The following is a 24,594-nucleotide window of genomic DNA, read 5'->3' as shown; positions in this document are numbered from 1 at the left end:
TGCCCCACTTGCTGAAGACCTAGCTTTCTCCATATAAAAGCCTCACACTGGCCTTAATACTAATCCTATAGAAATCAAAGGGATTTGGGACACTTCACTAAATATGTTTTGCTACAGGCTGCTGCTCCTGGCTTGTGCAGGCTGCCTGTGGCTTGTACCCTAATTAGCATGTTTCAGATTTCTTTTTAACTCCCTCTCACCCACACAGGCTTTTATGGTAAAAGGCTAAACAGTGACGTCAAGAGGCAAAGTTTCTTTTTTCCAAGGTACAAGTTTATGTTGTCCTGCCATATGTCCTACACATGGTGGTATGCGTTATGGGCATAAGCAAAGAGAAGCCTAGAGATGGGCCTTACACTTACATCGCTAGGAAATGCAAACGCCCTTTGGAGAGCGGTGGGAAGAAGGAGAGGCCTTTCTTTAACTGAAAAGCTGTTCAGCATAAGCCATATTCTAATTCCGTGACTAAATGAAAAGCTAAACTAATCACCGAGCAGAACTAATCTCTCTTTCAAGTAAGCCATTTCATGGGGCTTGCACTTCACTCAAAGAAAGCCAGCGTAGCCAAGGGGAGGCTTCTGTTGTGCCGAAAACATTACCACCTCGCGAGTACGGATCCCCATTCTCTCAACACTTGAGCGCTCAGAGTCACCTCAGTCTCTGCGGTAACTCAGCTGGGTTACAGCAGGGACACATCCAAACTCATCTAACTGTTCACACCATGGCAACACAAGTGAGATTCAGTCTGAGAATAAGGCTGCTACCTTTACGTGTCTGCTTGTGAGCCCCGTTTCTGAGGAGCTGTAGTCTGAGGAGCCCCGAGAACATTCAACTCACCTGCAACTCAAGGAGACACCTGCTGGGCAGGAATATCTGAGCTTGCTTGAAAAATGGAAAATGTTTGCACTGAAATACAGGATAAGATGAGACACTGCATAGATACAGGTTGGTTAAAATGTTTAAGTTTTTTTAAAAAGCTCTATTCCAAACAGCTGATTAAGCCGTCAAGGGTTTAAATTAGATTATTCAATGCTTTCACAAAGGAAAGCACATTTTCTAAATAGGAAATGCGTAGGTCAGAAGCCTACTTGTGCCTGTGGAGAAGTAACTGCATTGTGTACTCCTGCTCGGGTGTCCAGGATGTGCGATGAGAGTGGGGAAAAAACCACTGAATCGATGCGCTAAGATATATGTTCACAGAGACTAGCCACAAACCAAAGATACAGGGTTACACAACATATTTGGCTAATTCTAAAAAAAAAAAAATATATATATATTTAAGACTTCGATGATTTTTATGCTCTGTTTTTTTTTAATTTTTTTCAATTAATTTTTCGTTATTTCAATATATTTAAGTAGGGGTCTTATGGAGACAGATAAAATGCATTCAAACATTCAACTTTCTAGCAATAGTTGAATTATGCTTGGATAAATTAGATTCTGCTTTAGCAGAGTATTAAGTATTTTTAGCAAGTCTACATTTTATGGCAGCCTGCTTTTACCCATTCTGTGTCTGATCAAGAGGGAATTCCACATTTGACAGACCGCAAGTGAGAACCACAAAATCTAAATATTAACTCTGATCCTTTATTAGATATATGTGCAGCTAGTTGGATTGAGAAGCCCAAGAAGTGCACAAAAGTTCTCACAGTGGTAAGGAAAGCAACCTTCCAATTAGCCATCTGCACACAGACATACCTCTCATTAAACTTATATGTGTAAATCATGATTCGGACACTCAAAAATAGTTTCCACAAAGCCCAGTGCCACACACTCCTTCAAGCCAGAGCAAATATTTAATGAATTGAGAATGTTACATTTTTATGTTAACAGCGCAGCTTGTCTATTTTTAACCAACCTTTTCTTTAGATAAGGCCTTAATCATCTGAGCTGTGATGTGCCTGTCTGATTTACCAATAATGCCATCTTCTGTGTGGCTGCTGCCTGGCATTTCTTCTGGTTCTTTATGAATAGGCATGGCTTTTCCAATCACACACATTAGCTTTGGCTCCAGAGGACCTGGTTTTAAGTATTCCTTAAGAAGAAAAAAATAATATTCTTCTGCAATTACATAGAAAAGCAGCCATTCTTCAAAAAAACCCAGCAACTTTCCTTTTAAAAGCAACTGTAAAGATGCTGCCCTGGGGTTGCTGTGTTTGGTCATGTCAGTGTTAATGGGCTTGGTTTACAAGCCAGCTCATCTTCGGAGGCTGCAGCCCTGCTGCCCTCTTCTTTTCCTGTGTGTTTTCCCCAATAACACTTTCTCTGCAAACCAAATTCTGCTCCCAAGTTCAGTTCTGTGAGAAGAATTAAACTAATCCAACAGCTCACTACTGCCAAAAGAGAGGTCCAAGTCCAGCCATGTGCTTCCACCACGTCTGTGCTGGCTCTGGTCTTCTCCAAACCTCTGAGTCAATTCGGTTGACTAACCCAACAGAAAACTAATTCAGGAGGAGAAAAAAAGGCAAGCTTTTCTGCTGGGTTAGTGAGTGAATCAGCTACAGAAAAGGCCGATGTGCACTACGGGTTCCCTAAGGGCAGGAGCAGGACCATACAGCCAAGGCCAGGGAGAGGGAAGAAGGAACCCTACAGTGCAAGCTCTTGAATCACCTCTATTTAATAAATGCTTTCATAATGGTTGCCAATGCAACTCCACTGTTTGCAATTATACCTTCGTTGTTAGGAAGTACAAGAATGTCAGCAGCACCTGTGGCCCTCAGCAGGGTGGGCTCTGCAGTGCTGACAGCAGGAAGAAAGAAGTAAAGCTAGTATTCCTCTCCCAAGGCAACAACTGCAAGGAAACAAACACCTGGATAGATTCTTTTTTTTTTAAAAATGTTCAGCTTTTCTCTGTAATGACTCTTCAGGACAGAGCCACTCCTTAAGTTAGCCTCCAATCAAGGCAACAGGATGATTTCTCTCAACACAGGTTGTAGGGTATTAATCAAACTAATGCCTAATTCTGGAAAAAGAGTTGCTGTAAGGTTTTTTGATTTTTTTTCACCTTTTTTGAAACTCATTATTGAGTAAGTTTGAATAGAATATTCAAGAGTAAAGAAACATTATGGAGAAGCATCTTTACACAGCAAGCCCTGCAGTCTGCACCACATCTATATCCTTTAATTTGCAGTAGAAATCGATGATGTAGAGTAATATATTTTCTGAGAGTAATTAGTTTATTTAGAGATGTATTCAAGTTTTCATAACTCAAGAGTGTAGTATCAAAGGCACCCAGGAGACATCTTTTTGCAACCTAGGATCGAGGATCTCCTGAAGCAAGTGCCACCACCCCTTTTGAGAACCGCACAAACTCTGCCTATTTACATATAACCTTTTTATTTTCTCAACCCCTGTATTTTGCACTTAGGAGCACCTTCATCCTGGCTTTCTGTTGAAGGAATAAATTACTTGTTGATCCTTTAGTGCTACTATGCAACATAAATTCTAAAGGACCAGCATCCAAGCAAACGGGTCTCTGCAATATCATAGAAAACTGTCACTAGGTGACATTCAGAACTCTTTCCAGGGGGAATTTGACACTCACATATGCTGATTCCTAGGACACCATTCAATTGCCAAAACAATGTGTCTTGTGCTATCAGAAATGCCCTAAGGCATCCAAAACATCCATGTGAGGCTGGCCTGTATGACACAGAACCTGTGCTCTTTTGACCCAGCATCCAAAGGACAGGGAATGTCCTAACCATCTCAAATAGCACCAGATGCCTATGATTAAGTATCTGAATTGTACACTAGGTAAAAGACATTGGAGTTTTTTCTGCCGTAACACCACTGGGAATAGAACACTCCTGGCAGTAGCTCATGCTCCATACTGAAATATGCCCATGTCAGTGAAAGACCCGATTACTTTAACTCATACCTGGAAATCTTCTTCATCTTCATACAACAAGCTACGAAGAGTTGGAGTGAATAACTTTTCCCACAGCTCCTCATCACTGTCTTGACGCTTCTCATTCTCTGTTTTAGACTGAATCTTTGGAAAGGCTTTTTTTTTCTGACAGGGGACTGTGGCACTTCTGAGGCTTTCATCTCCATCTGCCTTTGCTTCTTAAAGAGAAGAAAAATTATATGTATGTAATTGTTAAGCTTTATGAAAATCAGAATTAGTACTTAGTATGAGCATTGCCTGCAATCGTTAATGTGGCTTGGCCAGTGCGATGTAAAGCACAGCTTGGTAGGATTTTTAATTGGCAATCCAAGCCAAATGTTGATTTTGCTCACTGATTTTTCTATGTTTATTTCTGTTCACAATTTCTGACCAAGATCAGGGACTGAAATTGTTTGGAAGTTAGAAGTAATGGGTCTGTGGGACGGGGCAGGGGAAAAAATGAGCTGTTATAAATCCTTAAAGCCCTGAGTAGTTGAAAAAATAGGAAAGGCAGCAAAAACAAGTATAAACTTTTTCTATATCCATGTACGTATCTCTATATGTACATATATACAAGTTCCTGAAACACAGCTAGTCTACTTATAACTCCCCTGAAGAGCTCACATTTGCAGTTGACTAATTCCCAGGATGACAGACCATTCCACACGGACTCCCAGGTTATATGTTTGCCTGGGACAGTGACTTGACCCCAGCTTATTGGGGTCAACCTACTCCTCCCAGTAACTATTGTAAAGGTCTAGCAAAGGTAATAGAGCTGAACTGTTCAAAGTAAACATGTACCTAATTCAGAAGTCTTAGTCAACATGTTTGCTGGTGCCTGATGGTTCCAGAAAGGCCCACCCATGGCTGGAACTGATGAGAACTTCAACAGACTTATTCACGTACTTGTAACTGTGTGGCTTTAATTTTTTGAACTTACCTTTTCGATTTAATTTTGTCCTTTTTTTCCTCTCTTTCTTCTACTCACGCAAAGTGAGCAAATAAAACATGTGATACTAAGGAATCCATACAAACAACCCTGAATGGATAAGCACATTCATACAGTCCTTCTTGCCTAATGGTATATCTTTTTCCTGGGTACAACTCCCAGAATAGACAGAAATTCAGCCCAAACTTCAGTACTGCTTACCAAGATTTTCAGTTCAGGCTGAGCTCCATGCAGCTACATCTGCTCTTGCTAGGGATTTATTTATAATTTAACTCCAATGTATCTCTATGAGCTGAATGATTGTACAGTGCATGTAGACTTCAAATGAAAGCCAGCGTAGAGCTCGAGAGTGTCCTCTGAGGGACAAGATACAATGAAGCTATGATGATATGGATCAGTAAAGAACTGATTAAGATATGAGTCATATCTTCATAAAAGATGCCTATCTTATTAACCACATTCCAGGCTAGCTCTATATGAGTAATTACATTCATCAATCTAAACACCAATTTCAATTTTAAAACTGTATTACAGGCAGATTGTGGTTTTGTCTTCTTAACGCAAACTACAGTCTATCATTGTTGTGGTGGCTGCAATTAACAGGGAAATTAAGTGTTCACCATGTAAAACAGGCAGTTTGATAAAAAACTTAAGAACTAAAAAGTATTTAAATGTTCAGTGACTTATCCGTTCTTATAAGCTGCTGGCATGTGCATTACCTGCATACTCTCTATACTCTACTTCTTTCATTTCATCCTTAGGAAATTCATCTTGCAAGCCAGCTGCCTGGGTAAGAAACAAATGCCTATGAAATTAAAAAAATAAAGTGAAATTCGTATTAGAGGTCTGAATTTTCTCTCTAAATTGTCCTCTGCAATCTTTTGGGGTGGGGGAGAGGGCACCCTTTCTGAAAGTTGCTTGCTGCTTAACCACAAATGCAGAATAGAGCAATGTTTTAAAAATGCGATGGAAGCAGCCAGGTAGCTTAGTGGCTAATACATTGTTCTTTTTTATTCTTAGTGCCCAAGTTCAACTATGTCCATGAGACTAAAAGAAAACAAATGTTATAGTCTCCAGTCAGTCCAAGATTCAAACCACAGCTGGCAGTTCTCACTTAAAAGCAGTCCAAAGTTTGGAGAGGAGAGAAAAATGGTCACTTCTTAAGACTTGGAATTTTTTTATGCAATATGGCTAAAATCACTGAGCTGGGTCTGGAAAATGAAGATGGATCATTCCCATTGTTGCACTGTGCTTTTGATAACATTAGTGTTGACATTTTGCAGCTAAATTGATCTTTCTCTAGGGAACAAGTTAAATAATTTCAATACAGAAGAAACTAATACTACAGACAGCTCTACAGACAGACCTATCCCAAGACCTCTTCCTTACTCAGTACCAGGTCATCTGTTTCACTTGAGATTGCAAAACTACATATTTGCATATTAATCTTCACATCCTTAAATATTTTGCCGATAGTAAAGGAAAAATCTATTATTCAGCACTTGGTCTGAGAAGCTGGGTCTGAGACAATCACAACAGAAGGTTGTAACAGATATTTCCAAGCCCCAATGGTATCCCCACTAAAAGAAAATGAGTGTCGCTAGGTCTTAATAGATTATTAAAGAATGCAGTTTCTTCCCTGAATTTTGATATTTAGGAGGTTACAATGCCACTGTAATCCTCCAGAGATACAAGTCCCACACATGCGCAGTCAAATCCTGCGTCCCCTCAACTAGGAAACTACCTTGGCTTTCTTGTGGGAGAGACCAAATAGCTCTAGAAGCAGAAGGCAGCATTATCTTTTAAAAAAATTAATCTCCCTTGAGTCTGCGAAGGCATCACTTTACCTGGGTGCTTTCAGATTCTGAAGTCTGCTATCAATCAGCTTTGTCACTAAAGCGATATTTTCTTCTTCCAGGAGCTGAATAGAGGCTTCCAAATCACTTACTTCCTTTTGGTATATCTTAACCTTTTGACAATTAAAAAAAAAAAAAAAAAGGATCATCTTAGAAAGACTATACCCTTTTTGGAAAGCTTTCAAAGTAACTATCTTAATAGGACATACCTTGAAAGAATGCAGCCATATCAGCAAGACTGCGCATTTGGTGGAGAAACATAATGACACATTTTCAGGCAAAGGGAAGGCCTCTCTGGTTCTTTCACACCTTTATTTATTAGAACCCTTTACTGGCACAACTCTGTCAATCACAGCCACACATTTGGGCTGTGCAACCCTGATAGCAGAACCTTCTCATGTAGCCAAACAGGTCTGGTAGATAGAAGCTCTGGCTTTTTCTTTTTTGCTTTCACATCAGATATTTGAGAGAGAAAAACCTTCTTTGTAGAGTTAAATTCAGGCTCTTGCTCAGCAAGTATTGCTTTCCTAATTCCTGCCTACATACAAAACCTTCTTACCCAGAATTAGTGAAGCTTTCAGTCCAAGTTAGCGACGACATTGGCTAAACCCCAGGCTCTACTTTCTTTTGGACTGCTAATCACCTCATGTTGCCATGAAGTTATATTAACCAAAGGATACCAGTTATTCAGTTCCCACAATGCCTCTCACTTTTGCTGAAGTACAAGCAAGTTCTTACCCCCTTCACTGGGAAGTGGAATGTACTATGGGACGAATACCTTCCCAGAAATTTTAGTCATACGCACGTGTTTAAAAGCAGTACCTAGTGATCTGAATGCATCTGTTCTCACCAAAGCCAAATTAACCCAGCTATAATCATCCAAATTTGCAGTTAAAAACTAGTTCCCATTTCTCCCAGGAATTAAAAAAGGTGAAAATGACAGGACGTTAACCAGTAACAGGATGTGGCTTGGCATGATGAGGTGATGCAGGTTTTCACCATCTTGGTGCGACACAGTAACCATGGAAAAATGTGACTGAAGTCTTCAAATCTGTTCAAATTTGGAGGTAACTAGTTTAGGGCTGTTTCGGTAAGTCATTTTTCAGTTCAGTGGCCTAACTGAAAAAATTATAAATTTTGAAATGGGACAAAACTGACATTTTTAGTTTATCTCCCCAAAGAAAATACTGGAAGAGTCTGTCAGCTACATATAAACGTTAGCCTGAAAGAAAATATTTCAGCTGTATAAGAAAAGCAGAGAAAATGAATGTGTGAATTTGGAGGACTGGAAAAGTTATTGATAATAGTTTTGTTTTCTGCAATAATTCAAAACACTAATTCATAACATAGGAAACTAATTCATAATATAGGAAACTTCTAGTTGAGAGGAAAGAAACCCAAATCCCTCAACTCTGAGGTGAGGGCCTGTGAGGACACAAGGGTACTCCAAAGTGGATCTCTCTTGTTGACACTGCCTAATGTGTGTAAAATTCGTAAGTGTTCAGTGAGACAGGGAGATGGGAAGGGAACTCCTACTCATTCAGTGATAGGATGTATAGATTCGAGCTCCTGTTTGTTTATACACATTAAAACATTAATTCTCTCCTATTGACTCCTACCTCATTGCCTCAGAACCTGTGGTTTGGACACCCTCCTTGGAAAGTTAAAGATGTAGGCTCAGAGCTCATTAAGGGGAAGAAGGAAAGCTGTATCCCTGCATACTGCCAAGTATCTTAAACTAGTAAGTAAAAGGGAGAAATCTCTGCCAGGTTCGTTCATGTGGCACTGAAAAATGATAAATTCATTTATTAATTTCCAGAAAAGTTTTGCTCAATTCTAAGCTGTGAGATTGTAAAGGTGAGGAAGGGTACTTCCTCCCTCCAATCTCTTGCTTAGATTTGATCACAACAAAGAATCTGTATTGATTGGAACAAACACAAACAAATTTTCACCATGGAAAAATCAGTTTCCTAAATTTGGCTCACAAAAAAGATTTTGCTTGACAAGAAAAGTTACACCTATCTAATCTATAGCTCTAAATTGCCATTAAAGGACAGTATAAAAGCTATCAAGTAATCAATTACAACTATGTATGATTTTGATTTTCCTCTCTTCAGTGTACTGATCTCCAGGCTTTCTTTATTATCTCCCATTTAAAGCTGTCTCAAGCCCTTTCTCCAAAAATGTTTCCAACATCCATATCCATTTTCCTTCAATACGGCAGCGCTAGAACTTTAATGCAATTCAAAACTACACTCTTCAGATACTTACATGGTTGCGCCTTTACACTATACAGTATCCCAATCTCCATAGATATAAATACTTAATTGTATGGAACGTTGTAGTCCTTCATATAACTGCTTGGGCAGGAAAATAGGTCCTTCATTTGTGAAAGCAGATGTTCACCTTTTAGCTTTATTCACCACATACACTGTTTGCTAGTCAGGATTACAGAGTAATTGCAGGCCAACCACTCTCCTTTTCCTAGGAAAGTCTTCAGAGGCCCATCACTGGAAACAGTTATGACTGTAGGCCATTGTATTTCAAACCTGAACTGCCATGATAAACTGTATGCAAGCGATCCTCTTACCTCTTCTTTTAGCCATTCATTCTCCTCGATTTCTCTGCGACTGTTTTTGTCTAAGTATCTTACAGCATTCTGAGAAAACACAATTTAAGATCATCTCATCTAAAAGCAGGACTTTGACAATGCTGCACACTGTAAAGAAGAATCTTCTGCTGTTTAGCAGGAAATAATTAAGAAACATCCACACAACAGACTGTAGCATCCCCTGAGGGATTACAAGGGGATTTAGTCCACAAGGCCAGCTGTTTCTTCTCCATCATCCTGCCTAGTGCAGTTTATGTGTCAAGCAATTTACCAATATTTTATAATTTCCCATATTAAAATAGGACATTTTCTTTTTGCCTAACAAGTTCTGCTATGTTCCCAGTACTGCTCAAATCTTCCTGTTTTCAGGAAGACAAATATTTAGCTATTAAAAAACCCAAGCAAAATCACAAATGAGGCAGTACTGATCTATGACAAGTGATAACATTAGACTTAACTTAAACATGTAGAGGTCTACGCTAAAGAGCCAAGGCTACAATTTAATTACTGCTGTCAGTAAAAGGAAAGGAACAACTGGGAGGGAAGATGCCCCTGTACATCACCATAAACACAGTCCTTTGGATTATGTTCTCACATGACTGAAAATCCCAGCACTGAAGTCAAGGAATTTAAATACCTAATGAGCCCAGCCAGTGGTTTGTACTGAAGTATGCTTTGCATTTTATGAGTCTAAGAAGTTCTCACCATAAATACTTTGTAAATCATGTTGGCAAATCAGAGCTGGCAGAGATGACAAAAATATATATATCGATAAGCCTAAATTTTACTGCAGAATGCACTATTTTGGCATTTTAAAAAGGTTGTACTTTACAAGTACAAAACAACTCTTTTTTTTTCAAACTGATGTATATTTCCATGTACACAATCTTTTAGTGTGTTACTGTTTTTGAAGTCTATGCAAACATCAAAATCAAGGTCACAGCAAAAGTGACATATTTTTGAACAAGTCATATCAGTGCATGGTGTCCCAGTTTCCCATGCCTCGTTTGTAAAATGCCCTCACATCTACTCATTGTTAGTCTGATGTAAAAAAAAAAAAAAGTATATGTGTGTATAACAATAACCAAAAGAAGATTTACAGTTTATTTTACTCCCAATTTATTAGAAAAGTTCCAAGTCTTAATTTAAGTTAAAATAATTATTAATGCAGAGTACGTGAATCCTAACTATGATGCAGTTAGCACTTTTAAAAAAGGCAGAAGGAATACCTCAGGGGCCTGTTCCTTACTTAACTTCATGTGCCTCTCAACCAGTCTGTCATTTTCTTCTTTCACTGCTTTCAAAGCATTTCTATAATATTCTTCAAAACAAAAAAGAAAATCGGAACTCATTATCTGACATCAATTTCTCCTGACAACAAATAGATAATTGGCATGTTGTTCCTAAACTGGAACTTATCAGCCAGCATCACATGCATTAGATGAGATGCATCCTTCTCCATAGAAATTGTTCTCCTAAATCCAAAGGACAGTAATGTTAACTACAAAACTAGAAATCTGAAGTGACTTACACATTTCTGTGGCAACTACAACAGCTAATAAACCGAGCAATTCGCTGCTAAAATATTGGTATCTTAACACTAAATTTTGTCTCTATCAATAGCAGAGCTCCTGGAGTCGTGCGAGAGATTTGCTTAGAAAACTTATTTTTTATAGCAGCATATTGGATCATCTTATGCACGTGGCTTTTTTTTCAGACAGTTATTATACAAAGCCTAATAAATTTTCTGACTTATCTAAGCCTTCCAGGGGGTTCTAATTTGACAACAGGACAAAATGGAGAATGTGGCAATTGCCTCAATGATTTGCTTTCATCGTTACTTGTGGTCATTATTTAGAAAGCGTGTCTTACGCCTAACTGAATTTGTTTGGCTTCAAGTTCTAGTCACTTGCTATTTAATTATTTCATCCTTCCCTTCAGCTGTTTTTGTGCTATTCTAAATAGCCCACTGCTGCCTGGTATTTTCTCCTTTTGAAGGAATGAATGAGATTGTAGTCATTTTCTTTGAAGGAAGGCACTTCATACTTGTTCCAGAGGCTTGAAATTCAGCCTAGCTCTGCATTGTGCTGCAGACAGCCTATTGCTGATCTGGCTGTAAATGAGTAGCTGGACCCACTGTGGAGTCAAAGGCAGTCAAATACGAAAGGTGCATTAGTTGTGCATTAGTTCTTAATTTAACACTGTGGAAGCTGGCCTGCCTTAATCAATCCGCCATAGACTTGGCAGAATGAAATGGAAGTACTTACATACTATAATTAATTGATCTTTTCATTCTTTCAGACAGCTAAACAACCTGAGTTGTACTGGGAGAATGAAGAAAAGGAGGAACTGTTCAGACGTACCTACTGTTTCTAAGGAGGCTATTTTCCCTAACTCCCTAACTGCAACACTCTTTTCCTCAGACCTCACGTAAGTGTACGGCTCTTTCTCTCCAGCAATTTTGTTTAAAATGTCATCTCCAGACCACATGAACTATGCCAGCGTCAAGCCCTTCAGTGGTACCTACAGAGACAGAAGCCTCTTCACCTATGCTTATTCCCTAAGCCTGTTATACATTCGAGGAGTGAACAAGCCCAGGTTGCTGCCGCATCACTCTGGAAGCTTGTTAGGTTGGTTTTTTTTTTTTGTGGGCTAGAAGACTGTACTGTCCAGCCACTTTATAAGTTCGATTTTAGGAAGTTGAGTAAAATAGTATGTTAACATCCAGTACTGGCAGCATCATTTTGCAGTATGTTAATTAGGCAACTGCTATATGTACCACTGTAACAGTCTTTCTATAAATAAACTTCTGTTCAACCGCAAATTTTTGGCTCTGTACCCTGTGACATGCAGGAGGTCAGACTGAATGTTCCTACTGGCTCATTCTGGCATTCTATATAAAAGCAGCCCATTCTCTTTTTCATTTCATATTTCAGCAGCTGTATAACAAAATTTTAAATTGATTAAGAACACGGAAAATGCATAATGAAAAATGTCAACTTTTCCTGAATACAGAGGTGGATATCTGACAAGCTATCTGGCAATGTAAAAAACACAGTGCAGATCTTAATCATGATAAAATACATTTCAAGAGACAAAAAGATAGCTAGCTGGCTCTTATCCACAGTAGTTGATGCCTGGTAATGGTTGGCACAGAATATAGAGAGACCCTTAGAGCAGCGTCACTGCCTGTTACTACCAGCTGCTTGGCTATGGTCATGCATACTGAGAGGGACATAAAGGAAGAAAACCAGGACATCCTTCTCCCGTTAGAAGCATGGGTTATGTAACAGCAAAATATTTAAATGATTTTAAAATAATGCAGTAGTAAAGAAATCTTTGTAAAGCACTCAGCATCAGAATACATAAGCTCTCAAATTAATTCCGCTGTTGTGTCAGTATCCAAACAGTTCCACATATTTGTAGATGTCTGTACTGGCAGTTTTGCAGGGCCTCATACAGGAGACTATGCAACTAGGAAGCAAAGTTCAGACCGCTGGCTAAACAGCTCCCTCTAGTTCTGCATTTAAACCAATACGCTCAACTCAAAAGACTCTGTTCCAAGAATGAGCTCATACTACTTTCCTGTCAAAGGAGTTTTCAGCATGTGAAGTGCTTGTGGCACAATGAGAAGCAACAAGAGCAGACTCAACATTTTCAAGTATAACTGCTAAGAGACACCTGTGCATAGGTGACCTAAATACATGTAGACTTCTTTTTAGAAAACCGCTGTCCTTCACAGTAACATTTTTAAAATATGGGTTGCCTATATTTTACAAGAAAATCATCAGAAGACAAGGTTATCAGTTTCTTTAAGTGTTCATGATTTCTGCAACTTCATAAAACTTTTTAATAAGGGGACTTTCATGGAGATAGAGAGTTCTTCCATTTTATAGGATTATGCAGCTTAGTTTAGGTGCACTGTCTTGGAAAAGTTAATATAAGTTACTATAACTTGACATCAAACCAAATTTATAATTTAATTAATTCCCAGAAGTAATTCAGAAAGAGCTTGTAAGACTTGCATTACAGTAGCTGTAAACTGACCTGTAGTCCTGTGAAGGTCATCTTTGACTTCCTTGATATCTTTTTCCAGATTCATAATCTTGTTGGCCTGAGTTTTACTTCCTACATTTTTGTACTCCAACCAATAATCCCTCTCACCCTGCTTTGCTGAAAGTCTTTGGCCAGTTTCTTCAATTTGGGAGTGCAGATCTATTAAAATAAGAACATCAGAAGACAAGTACATTACTAATTTCTCAAACTGATAGTTCATAATTCTTACGACTTCATCAGATTCTTTAATAAAGGCACTTTCACTTGGATTGGAGAAAGAAGGGTGATTCTTCTACACTACAACACATTACAACCTGATGGCCTCACATAGTGTGAAGGGCCACCATCTTTGCTGAAAACAGCTTGATCTTATTCTGCCAAGGGGAGAGAACAGTTCTCACTGAAATGTTGTAATCAAAGACACATGTGTCTCCAACTGAGAATCCAGGGATGGCAGCCAGAACTTTCAACAATCAAAACTGGTCATTTTTGCTGCCATCAATAATTTTTTTTAATCTTCCAGTGGAGCCAATGCATAGGGCTTTCATGAGTTTCAATTTTATAGGAAAAATAAAGCCTCTGTACATCACTTGGAAGGAACAGTTTTACTTATAAGCCCTCCACAATATCATACCACATTGAGAGAGCTTAATTCTGGAGAGGAAAAGCTTTATGCTTTTTATGCAACAAGAAAGTTGAATCTCTCTTTAAAATGCAAAAAAAAGTACTGAGTCTCAACTATATAAACTGCAAACCACACTCCTACATACCTTTCAGAAGTTGTTCTTTGTCCTTAACATACTGCCAATTTGCTTTCAGTGACTCTTCCACATCATCCCTAGTTACAACCTCCTTTTCGTCTTGTCCTTTCTCCGCTTCTTCTATTTGTCTTAGTACGCGCCTGATGTGTGCCTGCTGTTCTTCCTTCAGAAGGTCATTCTATGAAAGAACAACAGAAGAAAAGGCATGTATTAAAACATTTTCAAATTAGTTTTCAAAGTGACAAACTTAAGTAATGAAGAAAAGTAAAGTCTGATCTACTGCCAGGATGCACTGCAAAAACACTCAGCTAAACACCTATTCTTCATATTCGAAAAGGATGGAGCAGAAGGGAGCATCTGCAAGTCTCAGAAGTTTCTCAGTAACTTCAAGACCATTACAAAGAAATGAGAGACAAATGATTACTGTGCTTGGTGCAGCACACCGATAGTCCTCCATTGCCTGGAAAGAAAGTTCTTTGTGGGTCAATTTAATAACAATATTTGTTTGTAGGAGTTATTTACTTTACGTCAACATTCTTCATGACAATGTACCACCTTCATGTAGAAATGTCGTCAGACAATCAGGTCACTTGCATATTACCACAGTAGAGAGTCTTGTCAGAGCTGGAGTTAGTTCTGCCTACTGATTCCACAACTGTGATTATAACCCCTTGCCATGACCCTCTCAAGTCACATTGAAATTATTTCAAATTACTGATCTGTATGTTTGCTCCCAAAGGATACCATAAAGGAGCAAATAACTATACCCACCAAACTGTAACAGTAAATACGCAGTAGAGAGTCTCAAGCATTCCTCACTTCTAGAAGGATTAACGCTAAACCACTTAGAAACATTAAGCAGGAAACAAAGAATGGAGCTCAAAGAACTGTCAAAACATGGGTAAATTAAACAAGTAGCACTTCAAGCATGCCCTGAAGTACCATGCACAGTCTAAAATATGAAGGAGTCCTTGAGAGACCATGAACTAGCACCAAATTGGCAGAATAACCATAAGAGACTTCAGATGTCTGCAGAGAGAAGAGCCAAATGCCACTTCCACTGATAGCTAAGGCCACGAATGAAACACTACCCGGGCTTCAAGACTCAAAGGAGCACCAAAGAAAGCTAAACAGATGGATACTTACAAAAGCAGGGCAAGTATCAGGCATGGGAAGGACAGAAAGATATTGTTTTGTTTCAATGTTTCACTGCTATAGGAAGTCCAGGCTGCAACATTGTTTGATCACATGATCCAATTTAAGGATTTTTGAGCGATTTGAATTCATCTAATTAGGTGACTGTCCACTTTCAGAGTTCACTGCTCTCAGTCATCAGATGCCATATTACGGTTCTTTATATACAGTTCTTTATATACAGTTCATAGATACGGTTCTTTAAAGTGTCACTCAGGTGCGATCACTAGTTACATAACCTTATTCTAAAAATGACCCAACACAACTCTTAATCCACAAGAAAGTGAGTCTTCATCAAGCAGTACTAAAAATTGCATCTAGACAATTGTGTGATGCTCTTTCTTCTTTGTTTAGTTTTCATTGTAACTAAGTTTGCAGGAATAACTAAACTCTCATAGAAACCTGTGCAATTCCATTACCTCAGAAGTGAATCAAAGAAGGTCAGCAAATCTCAATACTTGGTTAGATCTGCTAATACTACTGACAAAAATGAAGTTCATTACATTTATTCTTTGTGTGGAATATTCTTTGAGGAATATTTGCAGGATTGTTTAAAAAGGCATCTCTGAATGTACTGCAGTAAAGTTACCTACTGAAAGGGGGCTTGTTGTCCTGTTTTTGCTGCAGAGTAAGATTAAATACTTAGGCGGTTACTGAGGATCTCATGTGCATTGGAAAACACTTCACTGAACTCACTTTACCTTACTGCTGTGACTTATTCCACAATGTTCTACTCCTGCAGCTCCTTTTTTGCATGGTTATATTTAGGACATTTACACTTTATATCACATTTAATTCAGGTAGCACTTTAACTTCTAGCACAATAAAGTGACTCAGTAACTCTAGTTTCATTGACTGAAAGAAATTCACTGCAATGACTATTTTTAGTGAATGTAGTATTAGGATTAAAAGAATAAAATTGAATCTGTGAGTTAAAATACCACATGTAAAATGTGTTGGGAGAAGGATGCATGGTCACTTACTCTTTCATTATATTCTTTGTTCTTTTCTTCCACTTGTTTCAGATCAAACAAAACCCGATCAATTGCTGCTTCTTTTGTCTCAATTCTGTGGAGAAAGAGTAAAGAAAGAGACGTTCTTACAAAACCAGAAGAGAGGGGAATGTTATTTAAGCTAGATTAGATATAAATACTACTGAAATGTTTGTTTTCATATCATATTGTTTGACTTGTTTGGGTAGATACCACTGTCCGTTTACTATGCATAAAGAAATGATTTCCCATATACATCCGGACCTTCATGTTAGTTTGGATCTCATACTCCTACTGAGAAACAGACTCCCTGATTATACTGTTCCTTTGTAACCTCTAGAGAGGATTAAGCTGGTTTATTCTTTCTGGATGTGGTTTAGCTGACTTATTGCACAGGTCTCTTTTAGGACAAGATTATTTGTGCTCCAGAAATATTTATTACTCACCACTCGCTATAGAAGAAGCCTAGGCAACTCACTCAGACATAGGTCAGATGAATCTCCAAACTGGAGAATTAAATGGGATTCAATTCTTCTGAAAACGTGGTTTGCTGAGCTTCATAAACTGCATTTGTACACCAAGAACTTATTAGCCTTTAAGAAGCGCTAAAGGAATAGGGACTGCAGTCCGAGTAGTATCCTCTAAGTACGTTTACACATTTTTGTCAAAGAACTAGCTCACTGCTTTCACATTTTTCATAGACTACTTGTCATCCTCTTTGCCACAGTTGTAAAACAAGTATTTTTTTCTGGTGTTCTCTCTTCTAGAATGAGAAATGCTGGATTGCAAATGGTGTCTATTTGCAAAATTCTCTGTAATCTTTCCCTCTGTTCCCGGAATCCATTCACCATACAGCACAATAGAGGCAAGTATTACAATTATCACAGTATCTTTTACTGTTTTAAGAGCTATTGTTCCTTGAGTTTTCTGTTTGGGTTTTTTTTGCCCCTCCCTATTGTATTAAGTTGTTTTAGAAGAAGATCATCTTTTCCTGGCCAAGTTTGATTCACTCAGTCATGCAAATTACAGGTTACTCTGGTGTCAGTATGCTCCAAGGTATTCTTCAGGTTTTCCATTAAGTACAAGGATATTAGTAAAAGAGACTAGAACAGAGATATGTGGGTATGGTGGTGATGGTTACCGCAAAAATACCTCTCTTATTAGACAGAGGTGACAGCTTGGCCACACAGTGTGACCTCCTAAATTACTTGCCATTTTAAACCATTTCTGTGTTTTGAATACTGACGCTGATCTTAATTTCTGCTACTTTAAGATTTTCAATGAAGTGGCAATCTATATCTGTCACTTCGTCAATGTCAAAAATTTATATGAGTAGAATTTGTTATTTTGTCTGCTACATATTGGAACTTTCCTCTTCAAATTATTTTTCTATGGTATTTGTCAGCTTAAATCTACAAAACAGCTAGATTGATGATTCCTTTGATACTATTTTTCTCAACTCTGTATACTAAGTTTCATCAAGACTATTTAATCATCTAGAAACAACACTCCTCTCCAGTACCATGACAGTTTTGTCAGTCATCTATAGGATGTTACTAGGGCAAGTAATTCACGGGATTGTTGTTCCTAACCAATTCTGAAACAGAAAAATCTACTGAAAATGCAAAATAACAAACTCACCATGAACAGCAACCATTCTTCAATGTACAGAAGAAAAAGTAGGAACAGAAATTAAATAAATATTACACATTTGATAAATTCTAAAGTGGAATGTGACAGATATTCACTTGTATGATTATGCTGCTTTGTTCAATCAAGTGGTACAGAGAAGCTATAGATTACAGAGGTGAAGAGAGAGAGGGAAAGAGAGGAGAGAGAGAGAAAGATAAAGGCAGAAAGAAAAATACTTCTCTTTCCTTTTTCCCCTACTGTTGTAGAAATTAAATATCCTGTGTCAGTACAGCACCCGTTTCAGTGGAAGACTCCTTCAGACAAATGAGTCATTTGCTTGGATATTTGAATATGCGTAACAATAATTTTATTAGAAAGTGGTGTGTTTTTTTTCTCAGCCTAGTAATAGAATTTGCTTATTTCTTAGCAAAATAGAAGGGTTGGTTTGTTGACTTTCTGGGTGGTATTTATTTGTGATATGATTCGGCTAAATCTGGTCTGTTTCACTACGGAAACTTGTACTCTGTTCTTTGTAAAATGAAATAGAAAATCCCACATAAACCCTGTAAACTCCTATAGATGTCACTAGAACTATATGGTTGCTCTTCAGTTTGCTTACCCCGCTTTTCATTTCTACACCAAGGCACTACTCGTTGCTCCCTAAATGCTGATAATTGTTGAATATTGGATGCTGCTGAGGTTTTTCCTTTTCAATTTCTGTCTCTTTGATAAAAGTCACAGAGCTTAATTTTTCTCCTTTTAATCATCTACTCAAGAGATTGGAGATCAAAAAAATTGGACTATTTTGTAACTACTGCAGATATTCCCCTCTTGGCTCTTAATTTTCTCTGCTTGATTTTAAGAGACCTTTAAGTTATCCCTGCTTTATTTTCAAAATAAAACGCTTTCCTTTGTGCTCTGCTCTCAGGTGCGCCAAGGGAGCAAACTGTAGGTCTTGAGGTTCTGGCTAGTGACTACATGCCTCTGTGAACACCAAGGTATCCTAAAAAATACAGTCAAATGGGATCTTGCAACTGCACAGTATGCTGATCAAAAGATTGCTACCAACAGACAAAAATGTGGGGGATTTTTGTTTTTAATAAAACTTCTTCCCAAGTTATAACCTAACAGCACAAAATTGTCTCTGACCTACTTAAATGCTATCTTATAGGTATAGTTTAAAAAGTGTATATTACCAAAATAGCCTTGAAAAGCTATCTAGCCAAAACAAGAACACAAAAGAACAGTACGCAACTGCCATAGTCAATCAGCTCAGGCTTTGAATTGGATAAGTTGTCTTTGTTATCTGTTTTATCCATTCACATATTCTATATGAGTGAAAAGTTCAATATGTAAAACCTACTGAAATTCTAGTAAGGCTTCTGGGAAAGCTGTTTCAGGTTCTGTAAGTTGCTCTCCTGGTTGCTCCTCTTTCTTCTTCTCTTCCATGCTTTTTGTTGTACTTGTGCCAGAAGTTAGATCTAAAGGGAGGAAAGAGCAATTAGAAAAGAAGAAGGAAAAAAAAAGAGAAAGGAATTATTTACAAAATGTCATACATTCACCAGCCTTTGTCACTTGTGACAAGTTCTTAACAGTTCTGAAATACACAAAACGAGATGTTTTGTTGACAACAGTAATGTGCCAGCACTTAGGCCCATGTTTTTGGGACATCCTGAAGTGTTGTCCTGAGTAAAGATATGTTCCCGAACAGTGGCCTCCATCACCAGTTACTCATTGCATCCCTTGCTGTGGGCTGTGTTTTACATTCTTGCAAATCAAACAAGCAGTTGTTTCTTTTCCAGTCCTTTGTCTCTGTTTCTTTATCAGGCTTGTTTCGTCGAGTCCACTTGTTAATATGCATCTCTTTCCCTCTCCTTCTGTTCTCCTAGCACTATGAATATTTGCCTTTCACTGCAACTCTGATATCAGTTTTCATTGTCAGAGCTGGAACAAAACCACTCTCTGAAGGGATATGCATGTCAGTAGTATTCCCTGGGCATGTTGTCACAACTACCAACCTCAGAATTCAACTGACAATGAATAGTTCTGTAACGGAACTGGTAGCATATATTACATAAAATAAAAAAGTCACAAGAAAAGGGCACTTATGAAGATTCCTCACTTTTAATGGTCACATAATCAAATGCCAAAACCAGATTAGTTCATATAACATAGGAGGTTTTATTACTGAATGAGTATAAACATTGTATATAACCTGTTTTCATATTGAAGTGCTTTTCTGAATTCAAGTTCTGAATTCTAACAATTAGCACTCTAATAGCTAAAATTGATACCAACTTGTTTTCTGACTAACTACAGCAGGACGGATACTTTTCCTATTAAAACAAGCAGAAGGAAACAGAAAAAAACAGTGGAAAGCCACATAGCAATCCTGCCGAATGGATGTAAAATCAAGGGAATGAAGTTAAACCAACTATCGACAGCTGCACTCGAATCCATATGCTGGCGCATGCCTTCTTGCTGCACTCACCATACCCTGAAGCAAGACAATGTCAGCTTTCCGTGTACAAAATAACTTTCTACCCTAAATGAGGTAGGGTATGCCTGCTGATGAAACAAGTGAGGGTGCTGAGAGCAGGCAGTGTGCTGTATATTGCAGAAAGGCATGTAAAAGTGTGTGGCAGCTCTGCAAGGTAAGTGAAAGAAAGGGTAAATATACCTTGGAGTCTATGTCCCCACGCAGCTCCTTAGACTTTGGAGTACCTTTCTCATAATGTTTTATCCAGAAGAATTTTACTCCCACTCTGTTAGAAACCTGCTTGTGCAGATTTTGTCTGTCCTGCTGCTGAAGAAAAGTTCACACTCATAGGGTCAATTGTCTAGAGCTGTCAGTCACCGTCTTCACACCACCTGATTATTTACGTTGCAGAGACAGCTAATTCCATTCACAGAAACCTGGAAAATTCTGACTCCCACCAGCAATGTCTTCAACTTCTGAAGTGTCCCAGATCAAAGTTTTAATGGTTGCTACACATTAGTAAAATATTTCTACTGTGGAACTTCAATCACGCCTGCGTCACAGTATCACCACATGACTGCAGTAAACCTTACTGCCAGTTACCATCCAAGAAAAAATCCTTTTGTACCTGAGCATCCACTTGAGTCTGAAGCCATATTAACTCCTTAATATTCACACACAACCTTTGCATATACTAATTCAAGTTAAGCTTCAGTTTATTGAATACAATATTTTTCACGAAACTTTAAAAAATCATAAACGCATATTGTAAGATTGAGATTTTCAAAAAAGACCAAGTGAATTAAGAAAAAAATCTCACTGAGACAGGAAGTTAGGTACTTAGCTCCCCTAGATCCCTTTGAAATTTCCAGCCCAAATGCACAAGTGCAGGATACATTTTTTAAGTATAAAAAAGAATCTGTGATCCTTCTTCAGTGCAGAATTAACTGGGGTGGTATTGATTCCACTTTCACTTGAGCATTTATTTTACTGATTTTCCTCACAAATGGAAGATCACTGCAGCAATCCCTAACTTTTTTTTAAAAATTATTTCTGTCCTTTCCATTAAATGGACAATCAAATTCCCCGCTTAAAAATGGATACAAACTGAAATATTTTGAGCAGCAGTACTCTGAAAAGGTTTTGGGTTTTTCTGGGAACTCCAGCTCCAGGTGAGCTCCAGTGATATATTTATCAAATTCTTCCTGTGCAGGGAGCAACAAGAAAGCCTCCAAGCTGTACAACAAGGTAAAAAACCATACTATAATAACAGATCTGCTGGATTCAGCAAACCATAGAAAATACGTACACACGAGAGAGAAGGGAAGATATTTAGGGGGACCCAGAATTGACTGCAGATTTTAAACCAGCAGGAAAACATTTGTTTCTTCTCCCAAACAAATAAATCATGAGGCATAACTCTTGACAGACCTCCACTATCGCTACCAGTACTTTCTCAATCAATAACTACACTGCCAGTACATCCTCAGAAGAAGCAAGCAGATCCCAGACACTGCGACCCAACTACTGTGACTTTCCAGACGCTCATCACAGGGACCACCTGTACGGTGGCTCACCACCCACATGAGCTCAATCACTGCCAGTGGTGCCATCCACACCAGCACTTTTATGCACACTCACACTATTACCCCCGTACCTCAAGCAGCTGCGTTATTGGTAGCCTCCGCTCCCTCAGTCCCCATCAATAATCACCTCAGCATTCTGCAGCCACACCGTAACCTCTTCCCAATCTCCAAAGCAGGCTAACAATTCCCTCTGCCCTCAATCCCTTCCTGCATGTCCCTTGCACATATTCCCCGCTACCCCCTTCACCACCAGACATCTCAGTGGATGAAGCTGGGCCACCCCTCACAGAGTGTGTGCCCTCACAGTGTCCAGAGCCTCCCTGTCCACAGCTATCAGACCCCACCAGTACTGTCACTCCGTGCCATCCTGTCCCCCACCACCTCTGAGCACCCACCACCCTATACGGCCAACCTTTGAGCTATCTCCTGCCACACCCACACCCAAGTCCCCCTTATGGCCCTGGGCACCTGCGCCCCCCTGCGCCGCGCCCTCGAAGGCCTAAACGGTCACCACCGCATCCCCCCGCCCCCGTCACCACCCGTATCCCTGTGGCGCCCACACACTGTTCCTACTCCGCGGCGGCCTCCCCGGCCCTTCCGCAGGCCCCGCCGCTCCCGGCCCCTCGGCCCGGCTGCGGGCGGCGGTCAGTCAGGGCCTACCTCGCGCCCCACCCGCCGCGGCGCCACCGCGACGCCAACGGCTGCCGGTCGCCAAGGCAACGGGAGCTCCCGCCCCTCCCCGCCCCTCGGCGCGTTCCGAGGAGCAGCGGCGCCCTCTGGCGGCGGCGCGCGGGATCTGCCGCCGGGGAAAAGCCCGCGAAAAGCGCCTGGCCGTCCCTCCGCGGGGAGAGCGCGCCGCGCCCGGGGTGCGAGGACGCCATCGCTGCGGGGGGATGAGGCAAAACGCTTCTGAGCCTCTCCTAGAGACACAGTCAGGTGCAGTGACTGTGTATTTGCTTTGTGATTCCTGTACTTGGGAAACGAGAAAAGCAAACGTTAACAGGAGTAATTTAAGTCCTGAGAGGGATTTCCGTGTGGCAAAGGTCATGGGACGGCCTGAGTTTCACCCAAATGGATACCTATGGTGGCGGGCTTAAAATCTTCAAGTAAAATTGCAGCTATCTTCAAGAAAAAGAGCATTTCCAAGCCCCGCAGTGGTAGCTGCAGTTCCAAGGCACTGATGTGATAAATGACTGAACCACAAAGAAGGTTCCAATTAAAGTTTACAATTTACTAAACGAATAGAGGCAAGCAAACAGTGCTGGGAGTCTCCGCTCCACCAGGACACACACCATAACGCGGCACTCATCATAAATATATACAGTAAAACATTACATATTCATATAATTTTGTAATATGCCTACACATATGCACGACCTGTCCCCGCTTCGTATTAAAATGAGTTCCAAAAGTCATTTACACAGTCCAAGCATGCGCAGTAAAATTAGGGTTAGGGTCTTTTCCTCTCCGGTGGTCGTTCATAGTCTTCTTCACTGTGTCCGTTAGTTGAACTCTGGGCTTCCTTTGTCTATATACGGTCATTTAATTAACTCATCCGTTCCTCGACTCTTGTAATGTAACAAGGCATCAGGTTATCTTGTCCTTTAACACTTATCCTTTCACAGGTGTTTGTTATTAGTGATTTACATAGGACACTATCTCATCACAGCTGATACATAGGAGGCCTAACGAGCCAGCTCAAGGCCTGTCCGCTCTTATCAAGTGGGAGGATGTACCATGGTGAAATCTCAGTCAGGAATTGTTAGTTAATTTATGGCTTAGGCTAGACAATGGCTCTGTTATTAACCCTTAAGTGTTAGTTCCCTCTATCAATCCCCCCTTTTCTAAAAAGTTAGTAAATTCATTTACTATACCAGAATGTTCACTAAGTGGCTTTTGCAAGAAGCAGGAACTATATACATACTATATACATTAACCACTCTGCTAGACTTAGGCTTGTGGTCATACAAGGGTATGTAGGACAGAAGGTCACACTTCATCACACGAATCAGATGAACATATTTCACACTGAGAAGGAGCAAGCTCCTCCACCCTAGTAACAGGCAGCCATACACTACTGCCTGTAACCCCCGGTCCCCATACACCAGTGTTGTGCAAAAAGCGGTGCCCCAGCAGTAGGGACAGGGCATAAGAAGATGGAAAGGAGAGCTGGAGGCTGATCCCGAACTACTTCTGCTTCTCGCTTGCTGGCCAGCAGACCTCCATTGATTCTGGATGGGCTCTGTATGTCGTCCTCCTTCATAGGACATCAGTGCCTGAGCCACGTAGCCCTGGGAGCCATAGCCTACCACAGAAATAAATTGTGAATCACTATAATAAATGCCTTTGTCCTCATTCTTGGGCGAAATTCACATTTACCTACTTTGTTCAGAGTTTTTGGCCAGTCCTATGGGAGCTTATGTTATACTGTGGCAAGTCCTGTTTGACATAGTACACCAGTCTCTGTAATTAAGGCATATTCATTAAAGCAAGGACAAAACACTTCTAGTCCTATAGGCAGAGTTCACAATTTGCAATGCATCTGTATTGAAGACAGTAGGAAGATGCTGTTTGTGTTCATTCAGTGGA

The 24,594-nt window shown here is 39.7% G+C and overlaps 1 protein-coding gene across 1 annotated transcript; it reads right to left on the bottom strand.

The window, feature by feature from the left end:
* Nucleotides 1-1,568: 1,568 nt before the first annotated feature.
* Nucleotides 1,569-22,693, bottom strand: CCDC83 (coiled-coil domain containing 83). The gene is made up of 11 exons (XM_075140248.1): nucleotides 22,666-22,693; nucleotides 19,304-19,421; nucleotides 16,300-16,384; nucleotides 14,132-14,300; nucleotides 13,353-13,520; nucleotides 10,535-10,626; nucleotides 9,285-9,353; nucleotides 6,686-6,807; nucleotides 5,558-5,643; nucleotides 3,881-4,065; nucleotides 1,569-2,035 (listed from the first exon to the last, which is right to left on the bottom strand). The coding sequence occupies exons 2-11, from the start codon at nucleotides 19,387-19,389 to the stop codon at nucleotides 1,850-1,852; spliced, it is 1,248 nt and encodes a 415-aa protein (XP_074996349.1). The 5' UTR covers nucleotides 19,390-19,421; nucleotides 22,666-22,693; the 3' UTR covers nucleotides 1,569-1,849.
* Between the last annotated feature and the right edge of the window lie 1,901 nt (nucleotides 22,694-24,594).

Source organism: Calonectris borealis, chromosome 1, assembly GCF_964195595.1.
Source record: "Calonectris borealis chromosome 1, bCalBor7.hap1.2, whole genome shotgun sequence".
Classification (NCBI taxonomy): Eukaryota; Metazoa; Chordata; class Aves; order Procellariiformes; family Procellariidae; genus Calonectris; species Calonectris borealis.
This window is presented reverse-complemented; position numbering and strand designations above follow the sequence as displayed.

Excerpts from the sequence above, each read along its gene's own strand:
- CCDC83 (XM_075140248.1), bottom strand. The coding sequence starts at position 19,389 with ATGGAAGAGAAGAAGAAAGAGGAGCAACCAGGAGAGCAACTTACAGAA. Across the intron at positions 9,354-10,534 it reads GTAAGGAACAGGCCCCTGAG|AATGCTGTAAGATACTTAGA; the intron begins GTATTCCTTCTG and ends GTGTTTTCTCAG. Across the intron at positions 4,066-5,557 it reads AGAGTATAGAGAGTATGCAG|CAAAGGCAGATGGAGATGAA; the intron begins GTAATGCACATG and ends CTCTTTAAGAAG.